The 23,627-nt window shown below is 48.5% G+C and overlaps 1 protein-coding gene across 1 annotated transcript in view; it reads right to left on the bottom strand.

The window, feature by feature from the left end:
* Nucleotides 1-23,627, bottom strand: part of TRPM8 (transient receptor potential cation channel subfamily M member 8) — a 71,840-nt gene that overhangs the window by 35,549 nt on the left and 12,664 nt on the right. Inside the window, exons 6-13 of the mRNA XM_066280064.1 lie at nt 20,451-20,625; nt 19,213-19,280; nt 14,788-14,985; nt 9,817-9,919; nt 6,629-6,747; nt 3,919-4,209; nt 1,988-2,083; nt 708-837 (exon numbers count right to left, since the gene is read on the bottom strand). Coding sequence (XP_066136161.1) covers nt 708-837; nt 1,988-2,083; nt 3,919-4,209; nt 6,629-6,747; nt 9,817-9,919; nt 14,788-14,985; nt 19,213-19,280; nt 20,451-20,625 — 1,180 coding nt within the window. The remainder of the gene's footprint in view (nt 1-707; nt 838-1,987; nt 2,084-3,918; nt 4,210-6,628; nt 6,748-9,816; nt 9,920-14,787; nt 14,986-19,212; nt 19,281-20,450; nt 20,626-23,627) is intronic.

Below are 23,627 nucleotides of genomic sequence, written 5' to 3' on the forward strand. Positions count from 1 at the left end.
TCCCGCACTGTCCAGACCTTCTGGGCAAAGGGCACTGACAAGCCTTGTTCAGGGGCACTGCCTGGTGACAGACCAGGACAGTGACTCTCAGTGCTGCCTCTCTGGGCTCCCGTTCCTGGTGCTGAGCCACGTCACCCTGGAGGGGGGCATGGGCAGGTCACTGGAGCCCTGGCAGATGCTCGAGCATCCTAACTTTCGGGCGCTGCGGGGCAGGCAGGCCAGCCCTTACTCACATCGCTGACGGGGAATCGGGGCACAAGGCAGCAAGCAACCCAGGATGCCTCTCTGGCCACTGCTGCCCCTGACATCAATCCACCGGGCGTCAGGGGTCCCATCCGCAGGTATAGACATGGAGCTGGCAAGCTAACTCAATGACTTGCACGTCAGGTAAAACCTCAGACCTATCAGTTTCTTTGTAGCATCCAAAAACAAAGCACCCCAAGCCTCCCCGTGGTGCTGAGTTACGTGGACCCAGGCCTGGGAAATGGGAGAGCCCAACATTTCCCTCTTATTCTTAGCAAAGTCAACAAGTATCAGGACCAGGACCGAGGGGCCTGAGGCTTCTGCCACGACACATGTACCCCGAACCACATGGTCTGCAGCCCGCGAATCAGGCCAGATCACAGAGTGTGGACAGGCCACTGCCCTCTGCCCTCTGGTCTGTGAGCGGCGCCTGCACCCGTGGGACATCCCGCCCGGAGGCTTACCCACTGCGCGGGTCTCGTACTCATTGGCCAGCTCCTCGGACTCGCCGGCCGCATTGATGTCATTCTTCACCTTGGCCAGAGTCTTCAGGAGCTTGCTGGCCCCCAGGGCTGCCAGAGTACAGCCCCTGGTCTTTCAGAAGGGCGGAGAATGTCAGAGTTAATTCGCGATGCCTTGAAGGGGTCGAGCCAACACTAATGTCAAGCAAGGACGAGCTCATGGCAAAGGCTGAAATGGCAAATTCTGAACTGTTCGTGATGATTCAGAGCAAAATTTGCAAAGTGCATCAAGTGGCCTTGGATGTGCAATTAGCATATAAAAGGAAAATGGCGAGGGGAGAGCCACCAGAGACTGGAAGTTAAGACATGGACAGTGAGAGGCCTGACTACCCACTCCCATACTGTAACCCAGTGGTAGTCAACCTGGTCCCTACCGCCCCCTAGTGGGCATTCCAGCTTTCATGGTGGGCGGTAGCGGAGCAACCAAAGTATAAATAAAAAGATAGATTTAACTATAGTAAGTTGTTTTATAAAGATTTATTCTGCCAAACTTAGCGAAAATCTGATATAAAGTACTTGGTAAGTAATTATTATTATATTCTTTAACTTGCTATAACTCTGCTTTATAAATTTTATAAAGTAAAGTATCTTCCCTACTTTATAAATCACCATTACTGTAGAACCGGTGGGCGGTTAGAAAATGTTACTACTAACAGAGACACAGAAGTGGGCAGTAGGTATAAAAAGGTGGACTACCCCTGCTCTAACAGTTCAAAGAGCAGGAAGTGGATAAGGCCATGGAAAACCGGGTCACGTGGTCAGTGAGACTGTGTGTGAACTCGGTATTCGATATCCGACTTGATGTGCTAAAAATGGAGAATGCAGGTTTTTTTTTCAACAGCCTATAAATCATCTACAAAACATTGTTAGGCGGTAAATCACAAAGAAAAACTCAGTTAAGTTTCCCCAAGCAGAGTGGGTCCAGGCCCTGCTTCCTGTCCATTATGCAACAAAGCTAGAAATTTGGAAAGCACGCACACACCCACACACACCTGAGGAGCTGGGGCCTACAGGGTCGTCCACCAAGCACAGCTCCCTTCTGGGGACCTCTACTTGCACCCACACCTCCATCGACACCGAAACAAGCACAACCGCAACCCCCCAACAGCAGACGTGCCTTTTTTTTTTTTTTTTTTAGTGTGTTTGAGATCAGGCATGAAGAGCGTGGAGAAGGTCAGGACAAGCACCACAAAGCACCGTTTGGCCTGGATCTGCACAGTTACCTGCTCCCAGATGACTTTGGAGAGCTCCTTCTTGTTCTGCAGAACGGCCCAGATGAAGAGCGCTTGCAGGGGGTGCCGGGTGATAGGAGACACATCCTGGGAGGGTGAGAGCACGTGGTCAGCACATGCAAACCAGGCATCGCTTTAGCCGCAATGCTCTCAGAATGAGAACGGGGGTCAGGACGCCCTCGGAGAGAACCTCCACCCCTCACTGGGAGGCTCTGTAACTGGGTGGAGGAATCCATTCCAGCAGCACAGTGATGTGCGTCGCAGCTCCGCAAGTCACCAGGTGGTATAATTTGACACAAAACCTTTTATCGATCATAAAAGACAATGGAACAGCTAGATGGAGTGGCATCAAGGGTGAAACTCTGCTGAGAACAATTTAGAAACTGAATGGCTTCTGACGGCCGAAGAGAAAGCAATTCCACCACATAAATAGATTTCTCATCTGGGAAAAAAATCGTTCTGACTGAATTCTAACCTTCCTATAGTTTAAGTTCAATTGCCACCACATAAAGCTGTGGCTTATCACTTTGGAGTTTCGAGTCCTGGTGCATTAATGAGCATCCCAGCTCCTACTCAGCATCCCAGGTCTCCCAATGGAACCTCCTTGGACAGACAACAACTGAATGTGTATTTTCCTATATATGCAGGTGTTACCGAGGTCCAAAGTGCTTCGGGCAGGGTCATGGATTCTGCAGAGGGTTCCTACATAAATACTGTCAAAGAAGGGCTTTCTAAAGACTTCCAGTTCCTTCAAGCACCAAGTCATTTCGATTTTTGCAACACACACACATGTACACACGCATGCACACACACCCATCCTAAAATCCTGCAATCACAAAAGACAATGACGTTGTCTTCCCAGAAGCAATCCTGAGACAAGGATTTGAGACAAGTCATTTACTTGAGAGATGATCCCAGAAAACCCAATAGGAGACTGAGCAAATGAAATCCTAAAAGAAAGAACCAATTAAGACACACCGTGAACACACAGTCACAGTGATTGGCTAGAGATCGGACCTGCTAGGCAACCCTCGGAATCAGGGTAGAAAACACGCCTTGGCATTATCTGTCCATGCGGGAGAGGGCTGGGGTTTTCACATACCAACCAGCAGGCACCAGGCATGGGGCTCAGAGCAGAGCCAACCTTCAGCAAGGAGGTGCAGGTGCTGGTGTTTGGGAGCTGGGTCTGCCTATGCTTAGGATAGAAAGCCCTAGAGATTGTCACCCTCCCCAAGGGGAGCCTGGTTTCTCACTTTGGACACACTCACTGCCCCTTTTATCCACAAAAGAAAACCTAGGAAGTTCTTCAGTCTTTTACATGGGCAAGCAGAGAGCAATTTTAGGCATGTCCTGTCCAAACGGCTAAGACGTGAGCAGGCAGCCTCATATGTCTCTGTTCCCTGATAGATGCCTTCTGGAAGTGTGCGCCACACCAAGCTCGGCAATTAAGAAAAACCACAACGAGCCTGACCTGTGGTGGCGCAGTGGATAAAGCGTCGACCTGGAAATGCTGAGGTCACCGGTTCGAAACCCTGGGCTTGCCTGGTCAAGGTACATATGGGAGTTTGCTTCCAGCTCCTCCCCCCTTCTCTCTCTCTGTCTCTCTCTCCTCCCTCTCCCTCTCTGTCTCTCTCTCTCTTCTCTCTAAAAATGAATAAATAAAATTAAAAAAAAAAAAAAAGAAAAACCACAACAAGTACCTGGAAATATAGCCCAGAGCATCAAGCAAACGTCAGAAAAACTCACCAGGGAGACTTGTTATCTTAAGTAAAGGCAGTAGAAAAAAATAAGAATGGCACCGTGTTTGTTACTTTATGGCAATGAGGTAGGGAGTGGGAAGGGTGGAGAAAAGAAAAAAAATTTTTTTGAAGGAAGACTCAAAAGGTCAGAGGATTCAAGCAGACAGTTCCCCCGGTACATACGTGAAGCTCCACGTCGGTCTCGTCCCTGCTGTTCCTGTCTTCCTTCCTCGAGCCTCTTCGGAAGTTAGCCACCAGCTTCCAGACGAACGTGAGGAGAGCGTCATTGTAGGAATTCTTGGCGATCTGCAGGTTCCGGTAGACGAGGCTGCTGAAGTGGCTGGAGAAGAGCTCGGTGAGGACGTCGTTGGTGAGAAACTTGCGCAGGTTCAAGCCGTTCTCCAGAAACAGGCGCACGAACTTGGGCCTGTCCTTGATGAGAGCCGTAAACATGACTTCTCGAAGGTCAGCAGACTGAGGAGAAAGAAAGAGCAGAGAGAGGACTCACGCCCTGAACCCAGTACAGGAAACAGAGGGCTTTTCTTTCGGGGTATTTCCAGCCACAAAGTAACAGTAGCTTCCACTCCTCTTGAGCTCCTGTTTTGAGAATAAAACAGGATTCCTGGCTCATTAGCCAGCAAGGTGAGATAATTCCGCTACGGGTTGATGTGGGGGTGAGGAAACTAACACAACGAAACTCTGGGCAGTGTCAAAGGTCACACCAATATTAGCATTACTCCAACGGTTTTTATGTATTTTTAAACAAATACTTGCATTGTGCTTACTATGAGCCAATATTTCTAAGCACTACAGAAGCATCATCTCGTCTAATCATCGTAATAACCCAGTGAGGTAGGTACTGCTGTTATCATCTCCGTGTCCAGATGAGCAGTGTTGTGCTGGTCAATGTTTGATAACCAGCTCTCTGGAAGAAAATAGTAAACCCCAATACCTGACCTGTGGTGGTGCAGTGGATAAAGCATCAACCTGGAATACTGAGGTCACCAGTTCGAAACCCTGGGCTTGCCCAGTCAAGGCACATATGGGAGTTGATGTTTCCTGCTTCTTCCCCTTCCTCTCTCTCTCTCTCTCCCCCTTCTAACATGAATGAATAATTTTTAAAAACTGTTTAGTGATATTTCTAAAAACAAAAAAAAGAAAGAAAAAAGTAGACCCTGCTTTGACGTCCTTGCCAATTCCTGTGGTGTAAATGCTCCGGCTGAGGCTACCTGCCAGCTACCAACATGACCTCACTGAACGCAGAATTGAACACAGACCCGGAGAAGCACAGCGTCTGCACTAGTTCCACCATGCAGGTACAATAGGCAGAAATAATATCCAGAGCCTAGATAATGATCCCTGTGGCAAAATAATTAGAAAAGGATGAGTTTCGATTATTTATAACCTTTGTTTTTTTTAATAAAATGTATTTAGTTCTAAGTGGATACCATTGACTTTTTAATGATGACTGACTTTAACGACTGACTCCCAAAATCTTTAAAATTTCAGCAGCCAGCTCTAGCCAGCCCACCTGAGGAGGCCCCGACACACCACTGGGCGCGGAGGGAACTGGGGCACAGGGAGGGTAAATAACCCCCAGAGGTCAAGTCATGCCGAAGGGCTGGCTCCGAGCCCCTCCATACGCTTAGCCACTCATTATGCCCTTCGCCCTTAACTGTCTTAGGCTGAGTTAATAAAATTAAATGTGGCGTTCAGTGTGTGCCTGAGTTTATGTTTATTTGTGCCCTCTGACCTTACTCAAATAGACCACTTCGCACACAGAGATCCATCTACGACTCCATTAACTACATCCACTTCTAATTCTACTTTCCCTCAGCTGACGACAGCTTTGCAATGTGTGATGGGGCTCATTAAATGCAAAGACCAAACACAAGACAATGTTTACTACCGGAATGCATAATTCAAAACTCCCTAAGCCACTACTTTATTTGCATCCTATTACTAAAATTGATCACGTGTTAACATAAATCAAGTCTCCGTCCCAGATTCCACAAGTCAGCCTAACAGTGTTTCCTAAACCTGGCTGGGAAGGACGACCGTTATGAAGTGCATGCACCTTCAGATCTATGCATGCAGGGGTATAAAATTAGATCAAGTCTAGCCGCTCCCTGGTCACTCAGACTAACTCGGAGGAGCAGAAAGCAAAGACGAGCAACAGCCCTGCAGGTCCAAGTTGCGACAGTTGGCAATTACTCCTGTGAAACGGAGCTCCGGAGGCTGATTTCACTTGAGATGTGCAGAGGAGGACATTGTTGGAAACTGGTTCTATAACTGACCAAACTGAAAGTGAGAAGTCACCATGGGGGAGGGGGTGGCTTTTATTGGACATGAAACTTCCCTATATTGGAGGTGCCCCTCTGGCTGCCAGTCCCCACCTTCTGGCCCCAGGAGGCTCGCTGGGTGTCTTCACCCTGCTCTGCTTTACCCCGTGCACCGCAGAGAGCAGCCCTCTCATCAGAACCCAGCTAGGCCGGCGTGGCGCGGTGCAAAATGACCACCGCTGTCTTCCCCGTAAGTTGAGCTACTTGCGATACCCCTTTTAACCATCTGGCTGGTATTCTCTCCATTCTCCTGCCCACCCACTCCCAGGAGGTCTGCGCTCTCTACCCCCAGACGGAGAGGCAGCCCTCACATCACGGCTGAGGGCTGGAAACTCTGGATGGCGTTCGTGGGTCGAGATTTCCTTCTAGGAGTGCATTGATGATCTCTTCACAACACACCTGCTAAGTCAGTGTCGCTACCCCATACCACACAGGAGGACGGGGAGGCTTGGCAACACCAATGGACCAGAACGGAAGGACCCTTTACGAGATTCAGGACCTGCGGGCGGGCTCCCCAGACATGGGGAGAACCCAGGAGGGCTCTTCCTCACCTCCCACCGGCGGTCGTTGGTGAAGATCTCATCGTTGGCGAGGTCCAGCTGGTTCCACTCCAGCAGCAGCTTCAGCTGCCCGTTCCAGTTGTCCCGGTCCTGCTCGTTGGTGCTGAAGGCTGTGGGAGGGCAGAGAAGAATCCACTCACCAAAGACCCAGAAATGACGGGCTCAGAACCATTCCACAGGGCTCATTATCTGAGCCGCTTATCACAGGGGGTTCTAAACACGTTCTCCGAGAAGCCAACGCAATCGTCATGTCGCTCTCCTTTCACGCGTTCTTAGCGATACTCTGTGTGCACCAAAGGATATCATGAGGGACGCTTCAGGTGAAAATAATATCTTCTTGGCCCTGGCCGGTTGGCTCAGTGGTAGAGCGTCAGCCTGGCGTGCAGGAGTCCCGGGTTTGATTCCCGGCCAGGGCACACAGGAGAAGCGCCCATCTGCTTCTCCACCCCTCCCCCTCTCTTTCCTCTCTGTCTCTCTCTTCCCCTCCCGCAGCCAAGGCTCCATTGGAGCAAAGATGGCCCGGGAGCTGAGGATGGCTCTGTGGCCTCTGCCTCAGGCGCTAGAATGGCTCTGATTGCAGCAGAGTGACGCCCCAGATGGGCAGAGCATCGCCCCCTGGTGGGCATGCCGGGTGGATCCTGGTCAGGCGTATGCGGGAGTCTGTCTGACTGCCTCCCCGTTTCCAACTTCAGAAAAATACAAAAAAATAATAATAATAGTAATAATAATATCTTCCCACTTCATATCCTAACCATGTAACTATGGTATATTAATATTTTTTCCATAGACACAGATTTCATAAATACTATATTTCAGCGAGTACGTCTGACTTACACTCGCATCTAAATCGATGAAATAATAAGCGTGATTCCAACAATGTTCTACTTGTCTCCTCCAGAGCTAATACAGTACGATCTGTGTTCCTCTACTGATGTAATCCCGTTGCGATAAATGGTCTTACAACCAAATTTCTGTCAAGCACAACAAGGATGATTCTACTAAATAGCGAATGTTTACACCGCACTTCCTACGAGCCTCGCCCTGCTCTGTGTACCTTACACCTATAAACCAGGCGGCTCAACTCTAGACAGCCATTGCCAAGGTTTTATGTACTTTGGGTGACATCCACCTCGATGAAATTCTAGGATGACAGAGATCACAGGTGAGATTTTTTTTTCTTTTCTTTTCTTTTTTTTTTTTTTTTGTATTTTTCTGAAGCTGGAAACGGGGAGAGAGTCAGACAGACTCCCACATGCACCCGACCGGGATCCACCCGGCACACCCACCAGGGGGGCGACGCTCTGCCCACCAGGGGATGATGCTCTGCCCCTCCGGGGCATCGTTCTGTTGCGACCAGAGCCACTCTAGTGCCTGGGGCAGAGGCCAAGGAGCCATCCCCAGCACCCGGGCCATCTTTGCTCCAATGGAGCCTCGGCTGCAGGAGGGGAAGAGAGAAACAGAGAGGAAGGAGAGGGGGAGGGGTGGAGAAGCAGATGGGCACTTCTCCTGTGTGCCCTGGCAGGAATCAAACCCAGGACTCCTGCACGCCAGGCCGATGCTCTACCACTGAGCCAACCGGCCAGGGCCCACAGGTGAGATTTTTTTAAGTTGAGCTTCACTCCCAAGCTCTAGGAGACTCGTAAACCCTGAAACTGATGGAGTCACTGACATGTGTGTCAGTGAAGTGTGTGCATGAAGTGTGTGTGCATATATACCGTACTGCTCACAAAACTTAGGAGATATTTCAAAATGAATATGAAGTAATAAAAAAAGAAGCACTTGGGTTTTTTTTATTAAACAAGAACATCAGAAAAGCAAACGACAAGTCAAAGAAAGTTGTTTGATTATGCAAGTGGGAGGCAAAACAGACTTTTATTTCATTGGTGAAAATGCACAATACAAAAAGGCTGAAAGTACTAGAGTATTTGCACATTCCCTGAGCCCCTAATTTTTGTGAGCAGTTTATATGGGACCCTAGGACACATGCCCGTAGCTATATCACATTCTCAGAGGAGTCTGAGACACAGAAGAAAAAAAAATTAAGCTACTGTTAAAGACAGGTCTTTGAAGAGTGCTGCGATCAGATCTGACCAGCATTTTAATGACATAAAAAGTTTTGTTCTATTAAAAATATGTAAACTGAGGCTCACAGACATAAATAAAAGCGAAATGGTTACCCAGAGAAGGGAGGGAGAGTAAAGAGGAGTGAAAAGAGGCAAATATAAGGTGACGGAAAATGCTTTCACTTTGGGTGATGGGCACACAAGGCAATCAACAGTCTGAATGCTACAGAGATGTTCGCCTGAAACCTGTGTCCTCTTCTTGATCCACGTCAGCCCGTTAAATGTAATCTCAAAATAAAATACCATATGTGACCAAGAAGATTTAACTCAGCAGGTCGACAGTAACTATCCTAGCTCCTAATCTACAATAACTAAAGGTAAGCGTAGGATTATATTTCAACTAGAAAGCCCGGCGGTCATACGAAATGACCGCTGTTCTAGATATTATAAATTGTAATTAAAATGATTTGTGCAAAGGTGTCTGCTAATTCAAACTGAATTACCCAGGGCAGGCGGCGAGGACGCCCCTTTGCTTAGTGCCCCACGGGGTTTCCCCCTTCTACTTGCTTAATTGCTTAAAGTAGAGTGCAATGAAGGAAACCACTGGCGGTATATTTCTTAAGAGCCACCACTAGCTCAAAAAATAAAGGTGTGAGGCAAGCCTTGTTTCTCTATCTATGCTCATCAGTCTCATTTTGCCGAGAAAGACGCATTTGCTCTGCGACTGAAGCAAGCCTTGTCTTTCTCTGCTCAGTGATTTCTTTTTGTCGAGAAAGCCGTTTTTGTGCAGCTTTAGCTCCTTTTCTCTCCTCTTCAGTGCTGTATTTTCTAGGAGGCATTCTTAAAAGAAATTACGTTAAGACGTAGTTTTTATGTAAAACAGATGATTGCCAATGCAAACAAATGTTCACCTTCCCCCTGACCCGCTTAATTTGCGTTCAGCCGTGGCAACTTCACCCCATTGGCTAGTACAGTTATGCAAGCAACCAATAAGCTATCGGCGACAAACAGACACTTAAGCCACATATAATAAAGATAACACCGCTTAAGAAAATAAATACATGTCACGGAACACAACTCAAAGCTGGAACTTCCAAAACGGCTATTTTTACTCACCTTTGTACAAAGCATAGGAAATAGCGTTGCTCACAATCTCGTCCCCAGCTTCCTCCATTTTGATAACTGTTAACAGGTGAGCACTCTCGAGAATTTCTTTGAGCTGGCAACAGGTAAAGAGAAGAGTCGTCAGCCAACTGGCTTTAGACGGTGGAAGTACAAAGTTTGCTCTTCTGGTGAGAAATCTTTTATTCTACTTTAAAGAAAAATCCCATCTACAGGGGTGTTCCAGACCTCCTCCCCGCACCTGCAGCTGCTACACCCATTGAGTCTAATTTCTTTTCTTTTTTTAGAGAGAGGAGTGGATGCAGAGAGACAGACTCCTGCTTGCACCCTGATTGGGATCCACTAGGCAAGCCCCCTATGGGGCGATGCTCTGCCCATCTGGGGCCCCTGCTCCATTACTCAGCATCTGAGCCATTTTTTTTTTTTTAGCACCTAAGGCAGAGGCCAGCGAACCATCCTCAGTGCCCGGGGCCAACTCTCTCAAACCAATCAAGCCATGGCAGTGGGAAATGAAGAAAGAGAGAGAAAGAGAGAAGAGGAAGGGGTGGAGAATCAGATGGGTGCTTCTCCTGTGTGCCCTGAGTGGGAATCAAACCTGGGATAGCCACATGCTGGGCCGACGCTCTACCACTGAGCCAACCAGCCAGGGCCAAGTCTAATTTCTAAATTGGAATAAGAAGTCCTTGGCCACAGTGAGAATCAAGGTTGTACAAGGGCACACCAGTGGAGTGAGTGTGTGTGCACATGTGCATGCATGTGCGTGTACATGTGTGTGACCAAGGCTGGCACATGGTTCTCCATTGTTGAATGAGAGAACACACGAGGAAAAGGCAACAGGGAATCACAGAAATGGTCTACGTGGCCATAAGGCCTTAAATGATCAGAAAGGAAAGTTCCACATGAACAAGAGCTGAGAGGACTCAGTGATTAGATAAAGAGTGACGAGATTTGCCAAATCATCCTTTGTGATTGTTCTGTAATGTTTAACTGCAAAGGAGTTTTTAAAATTAAAGAGCTGGGGGGACAGGCAGAGCCCCCCAATTCCGAGGTTTCGGGCGTTGGCTTGCGTGGTGGAGCTTGGTGAGGATGCTCCTTCCTGAAGAGGAAGCGAGTCTGGATTCGGTTACACTGACTCTGAGGCGGTGGTGGGTTTTCCCGGCGACGTTTGGGAATGAGGATCTGGAATCCCAGGGTGCCGGCTGGGCAGAAGAGGGAAGCCTCGGGCCGGGCTGGAAGGGTGAAGGAGCTGCACGGAGAGGGGTCCCTGGATGTGGACTCCGGGGGTGACCTTTAAGACTGTGGTTTCCAGGCACCAGAGGCTTTAGTTCAGAAGACGTGGCCCCCAGGGTGACGAGGGCATAAACCAGAGCTGCAGGGAAACAACACGCCGCGGGCAGTTTGATAGCAAGAGCGGGAGGGGTGACGGCATGAAGGCAAAGCCTTCGTTCAGGCAGAAGGGAAGGGGTCCAACTAGAATGCCCCAAAATTCTGGGGCACGGTGAGATCGGGCAGCCCAGGGTGGTTCCGTCTTCTTTTTCTTTGAAATGAAAAAGAAGAAGAGAGGAGGGGATATGGACACAGAGCGAATGGAGGGGACCCAGAGATAGCCTCAGGGGAGCCCATCTCCCTTCCCCCACATACTCTCACCTCGTCCAATCCCGTTCCCCCTCTGCAGCCAGTGTGAGCTTTCCTGAACACCGCTCTGATCACATTCTCACCCTGTGTCAAACCTTTCCATGACTTCCCGTTACACTTGAACAAGATCCAAACCTCAAAACAGTGCTCAAGGAGCTCCCTGCCATGGCCCCTAATAAGCTCTCCAGCTTCCACTCACAATGTCTACCCTCACTGCCATCTTGTGGTTCCTCGGGTAGGCTGTGCTCACCTTGCACCTCAGGACCTTTGCACATGCTGTTCTCACCAGCAGAATCTGGGCCCTCACCCTGCTCACTCTACCCAGCTTTCAGATCACGGCTCCCACATCACTTTCTCTGAGAAGCTGTCCCCTTTTTAAGGGTTTTCCACGCCAGGCCACGCTCTCTTGGCTCACGCCCTTCTGAATCCGTGCTGCCGTTCTTCAGAACACCCATTTCATTTGAAATTATACAATGCGTGCTATGGTAATCACTCGACATGAACTTTGCAATTTCTGCTTTCTCTATGAGAACAAGGACTCTTTCCGTTGCACATACTTTCTCTCTGAAGTGTCTGTTCCAGAGCCCATCGGATAGTATGTGCTCAATAAATGTCAATTAAATAAATGAAAGGGTCTGGAGTGAATGAATGACTGATAACTAGGTTGGCTGGTTGTTGGGGAGGCTATGAAGGGCCGGGTCTGGAGAAGTGAGGGGGAGATGTAGCAGAATATCTCTGAGAGCTGGTCGGAGTGGAGGGCACAGTGGCCGGGAAATTCTGGGTCTCTTGGCGAGGTGGAGAAACCGTGAGTTCGGGTTTTGGGGTTGGTTGTGCATGTCATCACTGAGGTCGCCCACAATCAATCAGGAAGTTTCTCAATTAATATCTGACTGAGTGTATACATTTGTTAATTAATAATTCTATTCTTGAGCACAGTCTTCTGGGAAATCTGTTCTGATTGCAAAAGCCCACATGACAACGTTATTAAAATTCCAGGCTTTTATTACTGATGTATGTTTTCTGACTGACAGGATTACAGTGATGATACATTTAGCATATTAGATGTGACTATGAATTAGATACGAATCCCAGGAAGGACAACATAATTGCAGGTGAAATGTGTCTGAGCTTCAGCCTGTTTCAAATCAGTTCCCTGATTTCTGCTTTAAAATCAGTCCTTCATAAAGGGTGTGGAGACCCATCAGGTGGCATGGCCCTTGGGACACACCTGGTCTGGACTCCACAAGCCAACGTGCTTGACAAATAAGAGGAAAGTCACTGATGTGGACCCAGGGCCATCTCCAGTGGGTAAGTTAAGAGTTATCTGTTCCCCCTTCTGTGGGTATCCTTGCACTGACCACTGAATTTCTTCCACCCACCACAGGAAATGACCGTGACTATGGCGCTCAATACACACAGTCTTACACTGATATTTCAAAGTCTTACACTTTGAAATTGTTACGCAGATAGGTTTGGAATGACTCACACTGTTTAGGTCTGAAGATGTGGGGAACTGAAAATCTACAACCCCTTTGGGGACGGGAGGACCCTTTTCCTCACCGCACATGTCCATGCAGAGGCAGCTCCATCTGAATGAGGCCCCTAGACATTCTCCACCCCTGTGCTTCCTACTCAGGGTGAGGGACGTGACATATCCGATTGGCGGCTCAGCCGTGACCAGCCTGCCCTTCCCTGCTTCTCTACTGGAACCTGCTCCTTGCAGAGAGCTCGTGCCCTGGTCTGCGGTCAACCACAGGCCTCGTCCGGCGGGGGGCGGCACTTGTCCCGGGCTGCCTCTGTCTGGGTGGGCTCATCTCTCCCATTCTGGGACTCAGCAGGAGGAGGCTGCACCCCTAAGCCACGTCATTCAAGTTTGCCTTTATCATCAGTGAAGCTGATAAAAAACGTTGATCTCTATTCATCTGATTCCTGTGTCTGTCTCTACACTGGACTCGGACAAGATACAAGAAAATCCCAGCATGAACTTCATATACAGTCACCAGCTTCCTCTTATTTTAGTAAAATGTGCAAAATGCAATGCCACACGTGGGAACGTCAGACACGCACTCAGGCAGGATGTCACCCAGCACCTGCACTGACTCAGCTACGAGAAGAAGACGCATCTGAACTTTCCAGTTCTGAGCTTCAGATCATGAGGCTTATCTTGGAAGGGACCTGTCTCCTGGTCCCCTACACCTCGTCAGGACTACTACGGCACCTGCCCAGTCACTGAAGTTCCATAAGACCAGTGAGATCCCACTGGATGTTGGTTTGCTGCAAGCACCTGCCAGCCTAGAGTGCTGGTTGGTTCTTCCCATTATTTACAAAGCTACCACGAACAAGATAACCGGCACCACTGCAAGATGTTTGTGTGCTAAATTTGATCTTTTTAGCCTCTTCCACGATGAAACACTGTTGAAATGACAATCTAACTCAAGAACTCTTTTCATTATTTACAGCTGGTCCAACCTTCAACTCCCGTGATGAACTGCGCCCTACGATTAAAAGAACTCCAGTTGCTGTCTACAGCCTGTTATTTCCTTAACAGGAAAATGTCCAAAGGCAGACACGGGCTCCTCAAAATAACCCAGATATCGAAAGCCACCTTTGAATAAGCTGCTGCGAACTCCCCCTGCTGATATGCGTGTGAGCTGTCTAATGAACTAAGTAAGCAGTCAACGAGAACGAGAGTCACTTCAAGTCAGCCACAGTCGTAAAACAGAGAGAAAAAGGGAGAAAAGCATAGCACTGTGTTAAAATACTCTCATAGGCTTAGCAACGAGACGCATAGTAGATATTCTGGTAAGGACACATATCTTGCATGATCTAATGGGAAAGGTGAGAGGCTCTGAACTGAATCACAGACCAGTTTGTTCAGAGAGGCAACCACTCTGTAGTAACCGCTTCTCCCACCCACACGGCCTCCATTCACACTCTGCATTTCTCAAACACCCTTCCCAGAGGTTTATTTCCTCCCCGCCACTGATACATACAAAACGTGGCTCAACCCTCGCTGACATCACGGCATACAGGCAGGGTGGCCAGCTTTGCACACAGACAGACTTGCATGTAAACCCCGTGTGCTGTCCCGTATGAGGTACAGGGGCTTGGCGACTCATTTAACTTGTATGTGTTTCTGTGTCCCAAACAACTACCAGCATGGCATGAGTCTCTGTTTCCACCAGAAACTGGTTCGGGCCAGGGCACAGCGGCAAAGTCACCGAGAGAGGACAAAACACCCACAGCTGCTAGAGGGGGCAGGCTCTCCCTGCCCGTGAACTTGGCTGCCCTTCTTCTCGTCGTCCTCTGAAGCCTCCCCCCACAACTCACCCACTTGATCCAGTTCTCAGTCTCCTCCTCCGGCAGCCGGGACACCGTGCGGGGTAGGAAGCGCACCAGCTTCTCCTTGACGACAGAGGAGGTCAGGGTGTCCTCCAGCTCCACCAGGCTGGCGACCACATCAGCCATCTGTCCCGAGCCCTCCACCACCACGCAGGGGATTTTGCTTTTGATGGAGGTGTTGATGGCCTGGGAGAGAGGAGGCAGAGCCGGCCGGATGGGTCACCAGCACCCAGCTCGGGACCCCCAGGTTCTAAACCAGGGCGATCGACCAAACACAGCGTTCCTGCACGTTTCCCTTCGGAGTCCCACGTTCAGTCAGAAGCAAACCCAACGTCTGCCACTGCTTTATGAACGAGAAGCGTAAGCCGGGGACGTTACATCCTGTGCTGGTACCAAATTCCACAGCACGGACACACGTGACTAACTGACGTTCTCCATCAATATGTGCTTGAAAGCATCCCTATGGACAAAATCGATCACTCCAAATCCTGACGCCATAGATTTGAGTGACAGCTCTTAAGACAGCATTCAGCATATCACAGGCAGCTCCTCTGATGAACGTTAATAATATTCATACTCAGGAGGTCTGAAAACACCTTCAAGACAGTAGCCACATAGTTTCCATTATGTTGACTCATATTTCCCTCTTCAAATAATTTCCCTTGCTCTTTTAATTACAAGAGAAAAATATGTATATTTGCTCCCTGGGTAAACAACTTGCTTATATGTCCTGTACGAAGACCAACCACAGCGGCCAGCAGAGGAGAATCAGGTGTAAGAATTTTAATGGCCAGGCCAGGTGCTACGCCTACAGGTACAGAGACACTGTGAGGCCCCTCCTCCAGCCCAGACTGGACACTTCCCCTAGAGAAGACGTTGCCCATCCAGTGAGTGGTCCCTTCGTCAGAGCGAGTAGAGGGCTGACTCACAGCCCTGGCTGGGACGCCCCGTCCCCTCACTGCCTGCGCTCGCGGTGGGTGGTGGGTGAGTCACAGCCCCGTCCCCTCACTACCTGCGCTAGCAGTGGGTGAGTCACAGCCCCGTCCCCTCACTACCTGCACTAGCGGTGGGTGAGTCACAGCCCCGTCCCCTCACTACCTGCACTAGCGGTGGGTGAGTCACAGCCCCGTCCCCTCACTGCCTGCGCTAGCGGTGGGTGGTGGGTGAGTCACAGCCCCGTCCCCTCACTACCTGCACTAGCAGTGGGTGAGTCACAGCCCCGTCCCCTCACTACCTGCACTAGCAGTGGGTGAGTCACAGCCCTGTCCCCTCACTGCCTGCGCTAGCGGTGGGTGGTGGGTGAGTCACAGCCCCGTCCCCTCACTACCTGCACTAGCAGTGGGTGAGTCACAGCCCTGTCCCCTCACTGCCTGCGCTCGCGGTGGGTGGTGGGTGAGTCACAGCCCCGTCCCCTCACTACCTGCACTAGCAGTGGGTGAGTCACAGCCCCGTCCCCTCACTACCTGCACTAGCAGTGGGTGAGTCACAGCCCCGTCCCCTCACTACCTGCGCTAGCAGTGGTTGAGTCACAGCCCCGTCCCCTCACTACCTGCACTAGCAGTGGGTGAGTCACAGCCCCGTCCCCTCACTACCTGCACTAGCAGTGGGTGAGTCACAGCCCCGTCCCCTCACTACCTGCGCTAGCGGTGGGTGGTGGGTGAGTCACAGCCCTGTCCCCTCACTACCTGCGCTAGCGGTGGGTGAGTCACAGCCCCGTCCCCTCACTGCCTGCACTAGCAGTGGGTGAGTCACAGCCCCGTCCCCTCACTACCTGCGCTAGCGGTGGGTGAGTCACAGCCCCGTCCCCTCACTACCTGCGCTAGCGGTGGGTGGTGGGTGAGTCACAGCCCCGTCCCCTCACTGCCTGCACTAGCGGTGGGTGGTGGGTGAGTCACAGCTCTGTCCCCTCACTACCTGCGCTAGCGGTGGGTGAGTCACAGCCCCGTCCCCTCACTGCCTGCACTAGCAGTGGGTGAGTCACAGCCCCGTCCCCTCACTACCTGCGCTAGCGGTGGGTGAGTCACAGCCCTGTCCCCTCACTACCTGCGCTAGCGGTGGGTGGTGGGTGAGTCACAGCCCCGTCTCCTCACTACCTGCGCTAGCGGTGGGTGAGTCACAGCCCTGTCCCCTCACTACCTGCGCTAGCGGTGGGTGGTGGGTGAGTCACAGCCCCGTCCCCTCACTACCTGCGCTCGCGGTGGGTGAGTCACAGCCCCGTCCCCTCACTGCCTGCGCTAGCGGTGGGTGGTGGGTGAGTCACAGCCCCGTACCCTCACTACCTGCGCTCGCGGTGGGTGAGTCACAGCCCCGTCCCCTCACTACCTGCGCTCGCGGTGGGTGAGTCACAGCCCCGTCCCCTCACTACCTGCGCTCGCGGTGGGTGAGTCACAGCCCCGTCCCCTCACTACCTGCGCTCGCGGTGGGTGAGTCACAGCCCCGTCCCCTCACTACCTGCGCTCGCGGTGGGTGAGTCACAGCCCCGTCCCCTCACTGCCTGCGCTAGCGGTGGGTGGTGGGTGAGTCACAGCCCCGTACCCTCACTACCTGCGCTCGCGGTGGGTGAGTCACAGCCCCGTCCCCTCACTGCTTGCGCTAGCGGTGGGTGGTGGGTGTCAGGGTTGTGTGAGGGCAGGAAAGGGGATGATAAAGAAGATGCTGAAAGAGGGGGGACACAGAGCTGGACAGAGTCTCAGCGGACATCCTCCCTTCTTCCCCCCTTGCCTCCCCACACTCTCTCCTGTGCTCTGTGCCTTAGGCTATGACTTGGGGGAGCAGACAGTTCTGGAAAAGGCTGTAGCAAGGCAGCACCCTGACCCTGCAGCAGCTATCTGGGAATCTGAATTCTCAATCAAAAAATTGAGAGAGACCCTGGCCATTTGTCTCAGCTGTAGAGCGTCAGCCTGCTGTGTGGAAGTCCCGGGTTCGATTTCCGGTCAGGGCACACAGGAGAAGCACCCATCTGCTTCTCCACCCTTCCACCTCTCCTTCCTCTCTGTCTCTCTCTTCCCCTCCCACAGCCAAGGCTCCATTGGAGCAAAGTTGGCCCAGGCGCTGAGGATGGCTCCATGGCCTCTGCCTCAGGCACTAGAATGGCTCCGGCCGCAATGGAGCAATGCCCCAGATGGGCAGAGCATCGCCCCCTGGTGGGCATGCCGGGTGGATCCCAGTCGGGCACATGTGGGAGTCTGTCTGACTGCTTCCCCACTTCTAACTTCAGAAAAATACCAAAAAATAAAAATAAAATAAAATAAAATTTGAAAGAGAGATAATAGGTGCAACCATCGTTCAATGACTTCCTCTCCACTTCTCTTCCTCTCTTATGTGGCCGCCGCTTCTTCAAGCAACTAACAGTTTTGTGTTTAAAACTATCTCTATTTTAATTTCACTCTTAAAGACTTTTATTTAACAACAGTCTCATAGTAAGTCCCATAGCAGGTGTTGTTGTGGATGAATGAATGAATGGATAAATGAATGAATGAATGAAACCACTGTTCTGTAAAAGGGTAAACAAAGAGGAGTGCTAGCTTATAAGAATGCAAATCACTTTGCCAGAAATCACTTGTAACTCTAGGAGTGTATTCTGGGTAAAGGTCAGGACCTCAGACATTTGTAATCTGACCCCGTCTTAGAGTTACAGCAGGTTAGGGGAGATGGAGGGATGTGCAAGTCAACATGGAAACAAACTAAAAGAGAGAGTTAAAATTACTTTCCTATGATGTGCTGTTTCTAGAAAGATGAGATCATGAGAATGATGCTTGTGCCTTCAAATACTGACTAACACGCCATCACACCCATGTTTTCCGAGAAGTCAAACAGCAGCCCGGCTGTAGGCAAGACAAGCTCAGTAATATCAAGTCTGAGGGGAAGGAGTGGGAAGCAGAATTCTTGCTCAGTTGCTCAACACTGCAGGAGAGTAACCATTCAAGAAGCTTTCTATGATCTCAGGATCACTTGGGGTTTCCGATTCCTTCATGTGGAATGCTCAGTCCTTGGGTGCCCAGAAGGCACGTGGATGGGCTCTAGGCGGTCTGGGAACAGCGATTTGGGGGCAATCTATGTGTGTCTGATCACAGCTCATCTCATGCAGATGGGGTGGCATGCAGATACATGCTAGTTATGACCCTTAAGTCTCATGAGTTCACGTCAACCTTTCCCTTCGGCAGGTGGATGGGCAAAGCCAACAATGCGTACCCAGCTTACCTGTATCACTTTAAATTCTCTTCCTCAACCTTAGCTGAGGAAAAAACCCCAAGCCTGTGAGGGAAACACTGTATGCTGGGGGCTATACTACCTACTTGCTGTAGCAAAAACTAACTAGTCAGGTTAGATCAGGTGAACCCTAAAACCCTGAAAATGCAAATGTCATGAGTGAGCTTGTGAACGAATTCTCTAGAACACCAAACCAGGACTCACTTTCAAAGTCTCTCTTCCGCCGCCCTGGGCAAAGCACACAATGGGGATCTTGCCACCATAGTTGGAATCTGGAAAACACAAAACTTATTTTTGGACTCATTAGAAATGCTCACTCAACATAGAATAATCTATTTGATAAATTCTTAATGGTCATCCACATTTTGGTCACAATCCCACATTTGAAAATAATAGTATACATATAAAAATATTTTTTAACCAAATAAACTACACCTGTTCTTTATTTAAAAAAAAAAACAACTCACTGACTTCAAAGAAGAGCTGGACCCGGAGCTTCTGCCCTGTGAGCCCCAGGTGTGGGGTGACAGCTACAGGTCTCACAGACTTCACTATTGTGACCCCTTCATCACGGCAGATTTGTCTTTGTGTCCCAAACGACTAACAGCATGACACAGGTCATGCTACAATTTGTTACTGGTATGTAAAATGCTAAAAAGTCTGTAAATGCTTTACTTTCACTAATATATATTAGACCAGGTTCAAGATTATCCTTACAATAAATACATTCACTCATTTGCCTAATCCTATGCTTTCCTGAGCAAGTGAAAAATTTGCCTAATTATGTATTCTCTCCAGGGAGAGTATCGCATATAGAAATGTCTTCCTTTCTTGTCTGTCCCACTGATGAAGGTGACAGATGGAGACCATCTCAAACAGGCCCCTGTGACAGAGTTGATCGCTACATCAGGAGCAATCTGGTTCCACAGCAGGACACCTCTCAATCAACCGGAAGAGAGTGGGCGTCACTTTCCATGGCAAATACAGGCTCTCACCCAGTTGTTGCATTCTCCCCTTATTAGGTGGTTCTATTCTATAGAAGTAGCCTAGCTTCAAAGAAGTAAGCCGTTTTAACTGTTAAACCTAGTGGGTTGGTTTTTATAACTTCTACACTAGCTAATTGCATTGCTTCGTAAGCTCGTATCTGCCATTGTGGGGGTTTTTTTGCTCTGAAGCATCATCTGGCGGAAGAGACAATGCTTTGTATTCTGACACACCAGAGGGGGACAAGTAGGCACTTGTCAACACTACAGCATGTCAAAGGGTACCTGTCTCAGTGACCCTGGAAAAGCACTCTGAGGAAGTTGGAGAAAGAAGAGAAATAACAGCTCTTCTTCGGCAACAGGACGCCCAATCGGGTGGGTCGCATGCTGCACTCAGTGACTGGAGGCTATTGCTCTTGTTCTCATGTCTGCCCAGCGCCCCGCTCCCGAAGCCCTGACCTTGGATACTGCGCTCGGAGATGTACTTCTCCAGCTGGTTCCGGAGCTTCGCCTCCACGGAGGGGTGCCCGTGGCAGCCGTTGTCCACCAGCAGCAGGTGGGTGTGATTGTTGTCCAGGATGTACAGAGGGTCCCTCTTGAAGTCGTCCATAATGTACTGAGCCGAAAAGGAACCCTGAAAAGCACACAGAAACTCGTCTTTGAGGTTCTCTTTGTTGGCCAAGGTGCATGGTGACATTTGTATATGTGCCTACAAAGACTAACCTTTTGGGTTCCACTCTATTAATGCATTCTCCCAGATTCCTTTGTTCAGAACTCCTTAGAGAGGAGTCTGAATAGGGCTTTGTTTTAGAATGAAGAAATAAAGGTTCAGAATGGGTGGATCACTTGCCTATTGTCACATAAGTGACCCTGACTGTGTAAGGATCAGATTCCCAATCCAGTTCTTGTTTCATCCCCTGTGCTCTTTTGAATAAATTCATTAAAACTGATAGCATTTTGGAAAGGGTAGCACACATGTGCATATATATATATATATATATATATATATATATATATATCTCCAGACACACACACACATGCATCCATATACACACACATATATTTGTGTATGTGTCTGGATACAGGTAGAAGTGGACATGGATATGCACACAGACACATTAGTTTGTAACCCATCATATGCCAAGACCTGTGTCAGGGTCTAGGGAGGAGAAAATGAATATGATGGAGTCTTTGCCCTTGAGACACGCATAGTTCCAGAATCACAAAAAAAAGCAATTAAATAGATACTTTGTCCTAACACTTAATACCAGAGAATGAACTACTGTTGTGGGAACATAACGAAAACAATTGTTGACACTCCTTTCCCATTCAAAGGTGCTTAGTTTTTAAAGTATTAGGGTTGCATTAAAAAGGTGTTTCAATCTGAACTCCAAGAATACACGCCGAAAACTCAATGGGGAGAGGAAGGTTACTGACTTTATTAACAACAGAGATACAATCAGAACAAAGGCAGAATGAAAAGTAAAGTTCAAATGGCATAGTTTGATTTAAAGATCTCATGTTTCTGTATGTGTTGGAGACTACAAACATTTGGGGTTTTTTTTAATTAGCAATTAATATCTTCTTTTTAATTGCTGGGGGAAACCACCTGACCCAGAGCAATGTTGGAGATAACTTTTTATTTCTCTTTAAACTCATTCATTGATAATTTATCTAGTCAGATTTTCTACTTCTTCATGAATCAGCTTTAGAAAACTTTAGTTTTGTAGAAAAAATATATAAATTCTCAGGGTGTTTTCAAATTTATTGACATATATGTGTATGTAGCATCCACACAATATTTCTTAATATTTACTATTATATTTGGTTTACTGGTTCTATTTATTCCTTTTATTAAAAATTATTTCAGAGAATAAAAAATATTTTTATTCTATCTCACTTTTTCTAATTTATTTCTAATTGAATGTTAGTTTTTTTCTCCTGCTCTTCTTAAGTTTGTTGGTGCTATTATTTTTCAAGACTATTAATTTGAATATTGTTGTGGTTAAAAGACCATGAACCATGGCTCTGCCACTTACTAACCGTATGAGTTAAGGTTTCCTGCTTTCTCTATGACTGTTTCTTCATCATAATGAGTAGTACTTAACTCCTAGAACTATTGGGAAGATTAAATGAGTTAGTGTGTGTAAAATATTTAGAATGGAATCTAATACATCATGTTATTAAATAAATGTTAGACATTATTATCATTATTTTGTTTATGTTTTTACTAATAAAGATACATGACGATGCCTTTCACTCTGAGTGCAGCTTTGGCGCTATATCATTAGTCTTAACAGACAATGTTTTCATTTTCAGTGCTAAGTGATCTGCAATTGTATTTTTTGAAAGTTTATGTTTGATCCAAGAGTTACTTAACAAGAGAGTTGTATTTCTTAATTCCCAAGTGATTGGAATACTTGGTTTAAACCTCATATGTTTATTTCAAGTTTAACATGTTGACAGAGAATGGGCCCTACAAACTGCACCAGGGAGACATTGAAGTCTTTGTTGCTGCTGTTTCACTCCAGGGGTAAAAATACCTACTTCACAGGGTTGTCTTGTGATTCTGAATTACTATATGGAATGTATCCACCATGGGGACAGGTTGACTCCCATACCCAGTATGAATGTCACTAACAGACACCAACGCTCTTTCCCATCCAGCCTGCCACTGTACTCACAGTCCACCCTCAGACCACTGTCACCCTGATGTTGGCATTGAATGTGAAATCATTTTCCCATCCCTGGCTGAGTACCTAGTAATAACAATAAAAGCTACCATTCAATTAATTTATCCCAAAACAGCACAACGTTATATTATAAAAAATCCAAAGAAGAAATCGCTAAGGAGTGGTGACTCCCGCCCAGACTTCCCTGTCCCCAAAGCCCAGCCCTGTCCCCCTCCGCCAGACTGCCCTCCTGGTGCACTCTCAGGAAACAGCTCCCCACTCTCCTCTGCCCCTTATTCACCTCAAAAGTGCTAACAGACACAAAAGCAAAATAACTTTTAAAAATAAAACACAGTAATTCCTCAAATCCTGAACATTCACCACCTGACCTTCTAAGGAGTCGCAGATGAAAGATTAAATTGGGATTTCTGAGCATCTGGCCCAAAGCTTCTGAGTAGGGAACACCTGTTGCTTATGGAGGTCTTCAACTCACTGCTGTTTTCAAAATCCCACACTTGAAATAAAACCCTGTATATCTATCTTGTATATGCACATTCGATTACATTACTCTTTAAATGTGCCCATAAGAAACTTTGGGGGAGGGGTGTCTCACAGCACCCTTCATGCCAAATTAACCAGAGGCAGTAGCATTAACTTCAATTCCTATGGGTGTGGCCAAGAAATAAGATGGCAGCCAGGCTTGAGCCCTCTGTGATGAATTAGGCCATGGGTCTAAAGCAGTGGTAGTCAACCTGGTCCCTACCGCCCCCTAGTGGGCATTCCAGCTTTCATGGTGGGTGGTAGTGGAACAACCAAAGTATAAATAAAAAGATAGATTTCACTACAGTAAGTTGTTTTATAAAGATTTATTCTGCCGGCCCTGGCCGGTTGGCTCAGTGGTAGAGTGTCGGCCTGGCGTGCGGAAGTCCCGGATTCGATTCCCAGCCAGGGCACAAAGGAGAAG

This window comes from Saccopteryx bilineata, chromosome 5 (assembly GCF_036850765.1).
Source record: "Saccopteryx bilineata isolate mSacBil1 chromosome 5, mSacBil1_pri_phased_curated, whole genome shotgun sequence".
Lineage (NCBI taxonomy): Eukaryota > Metazoa > Chordata > Mammalia > Chiroptera > Emballonuridae > Saccopteryx > Saccopteryx bilineata.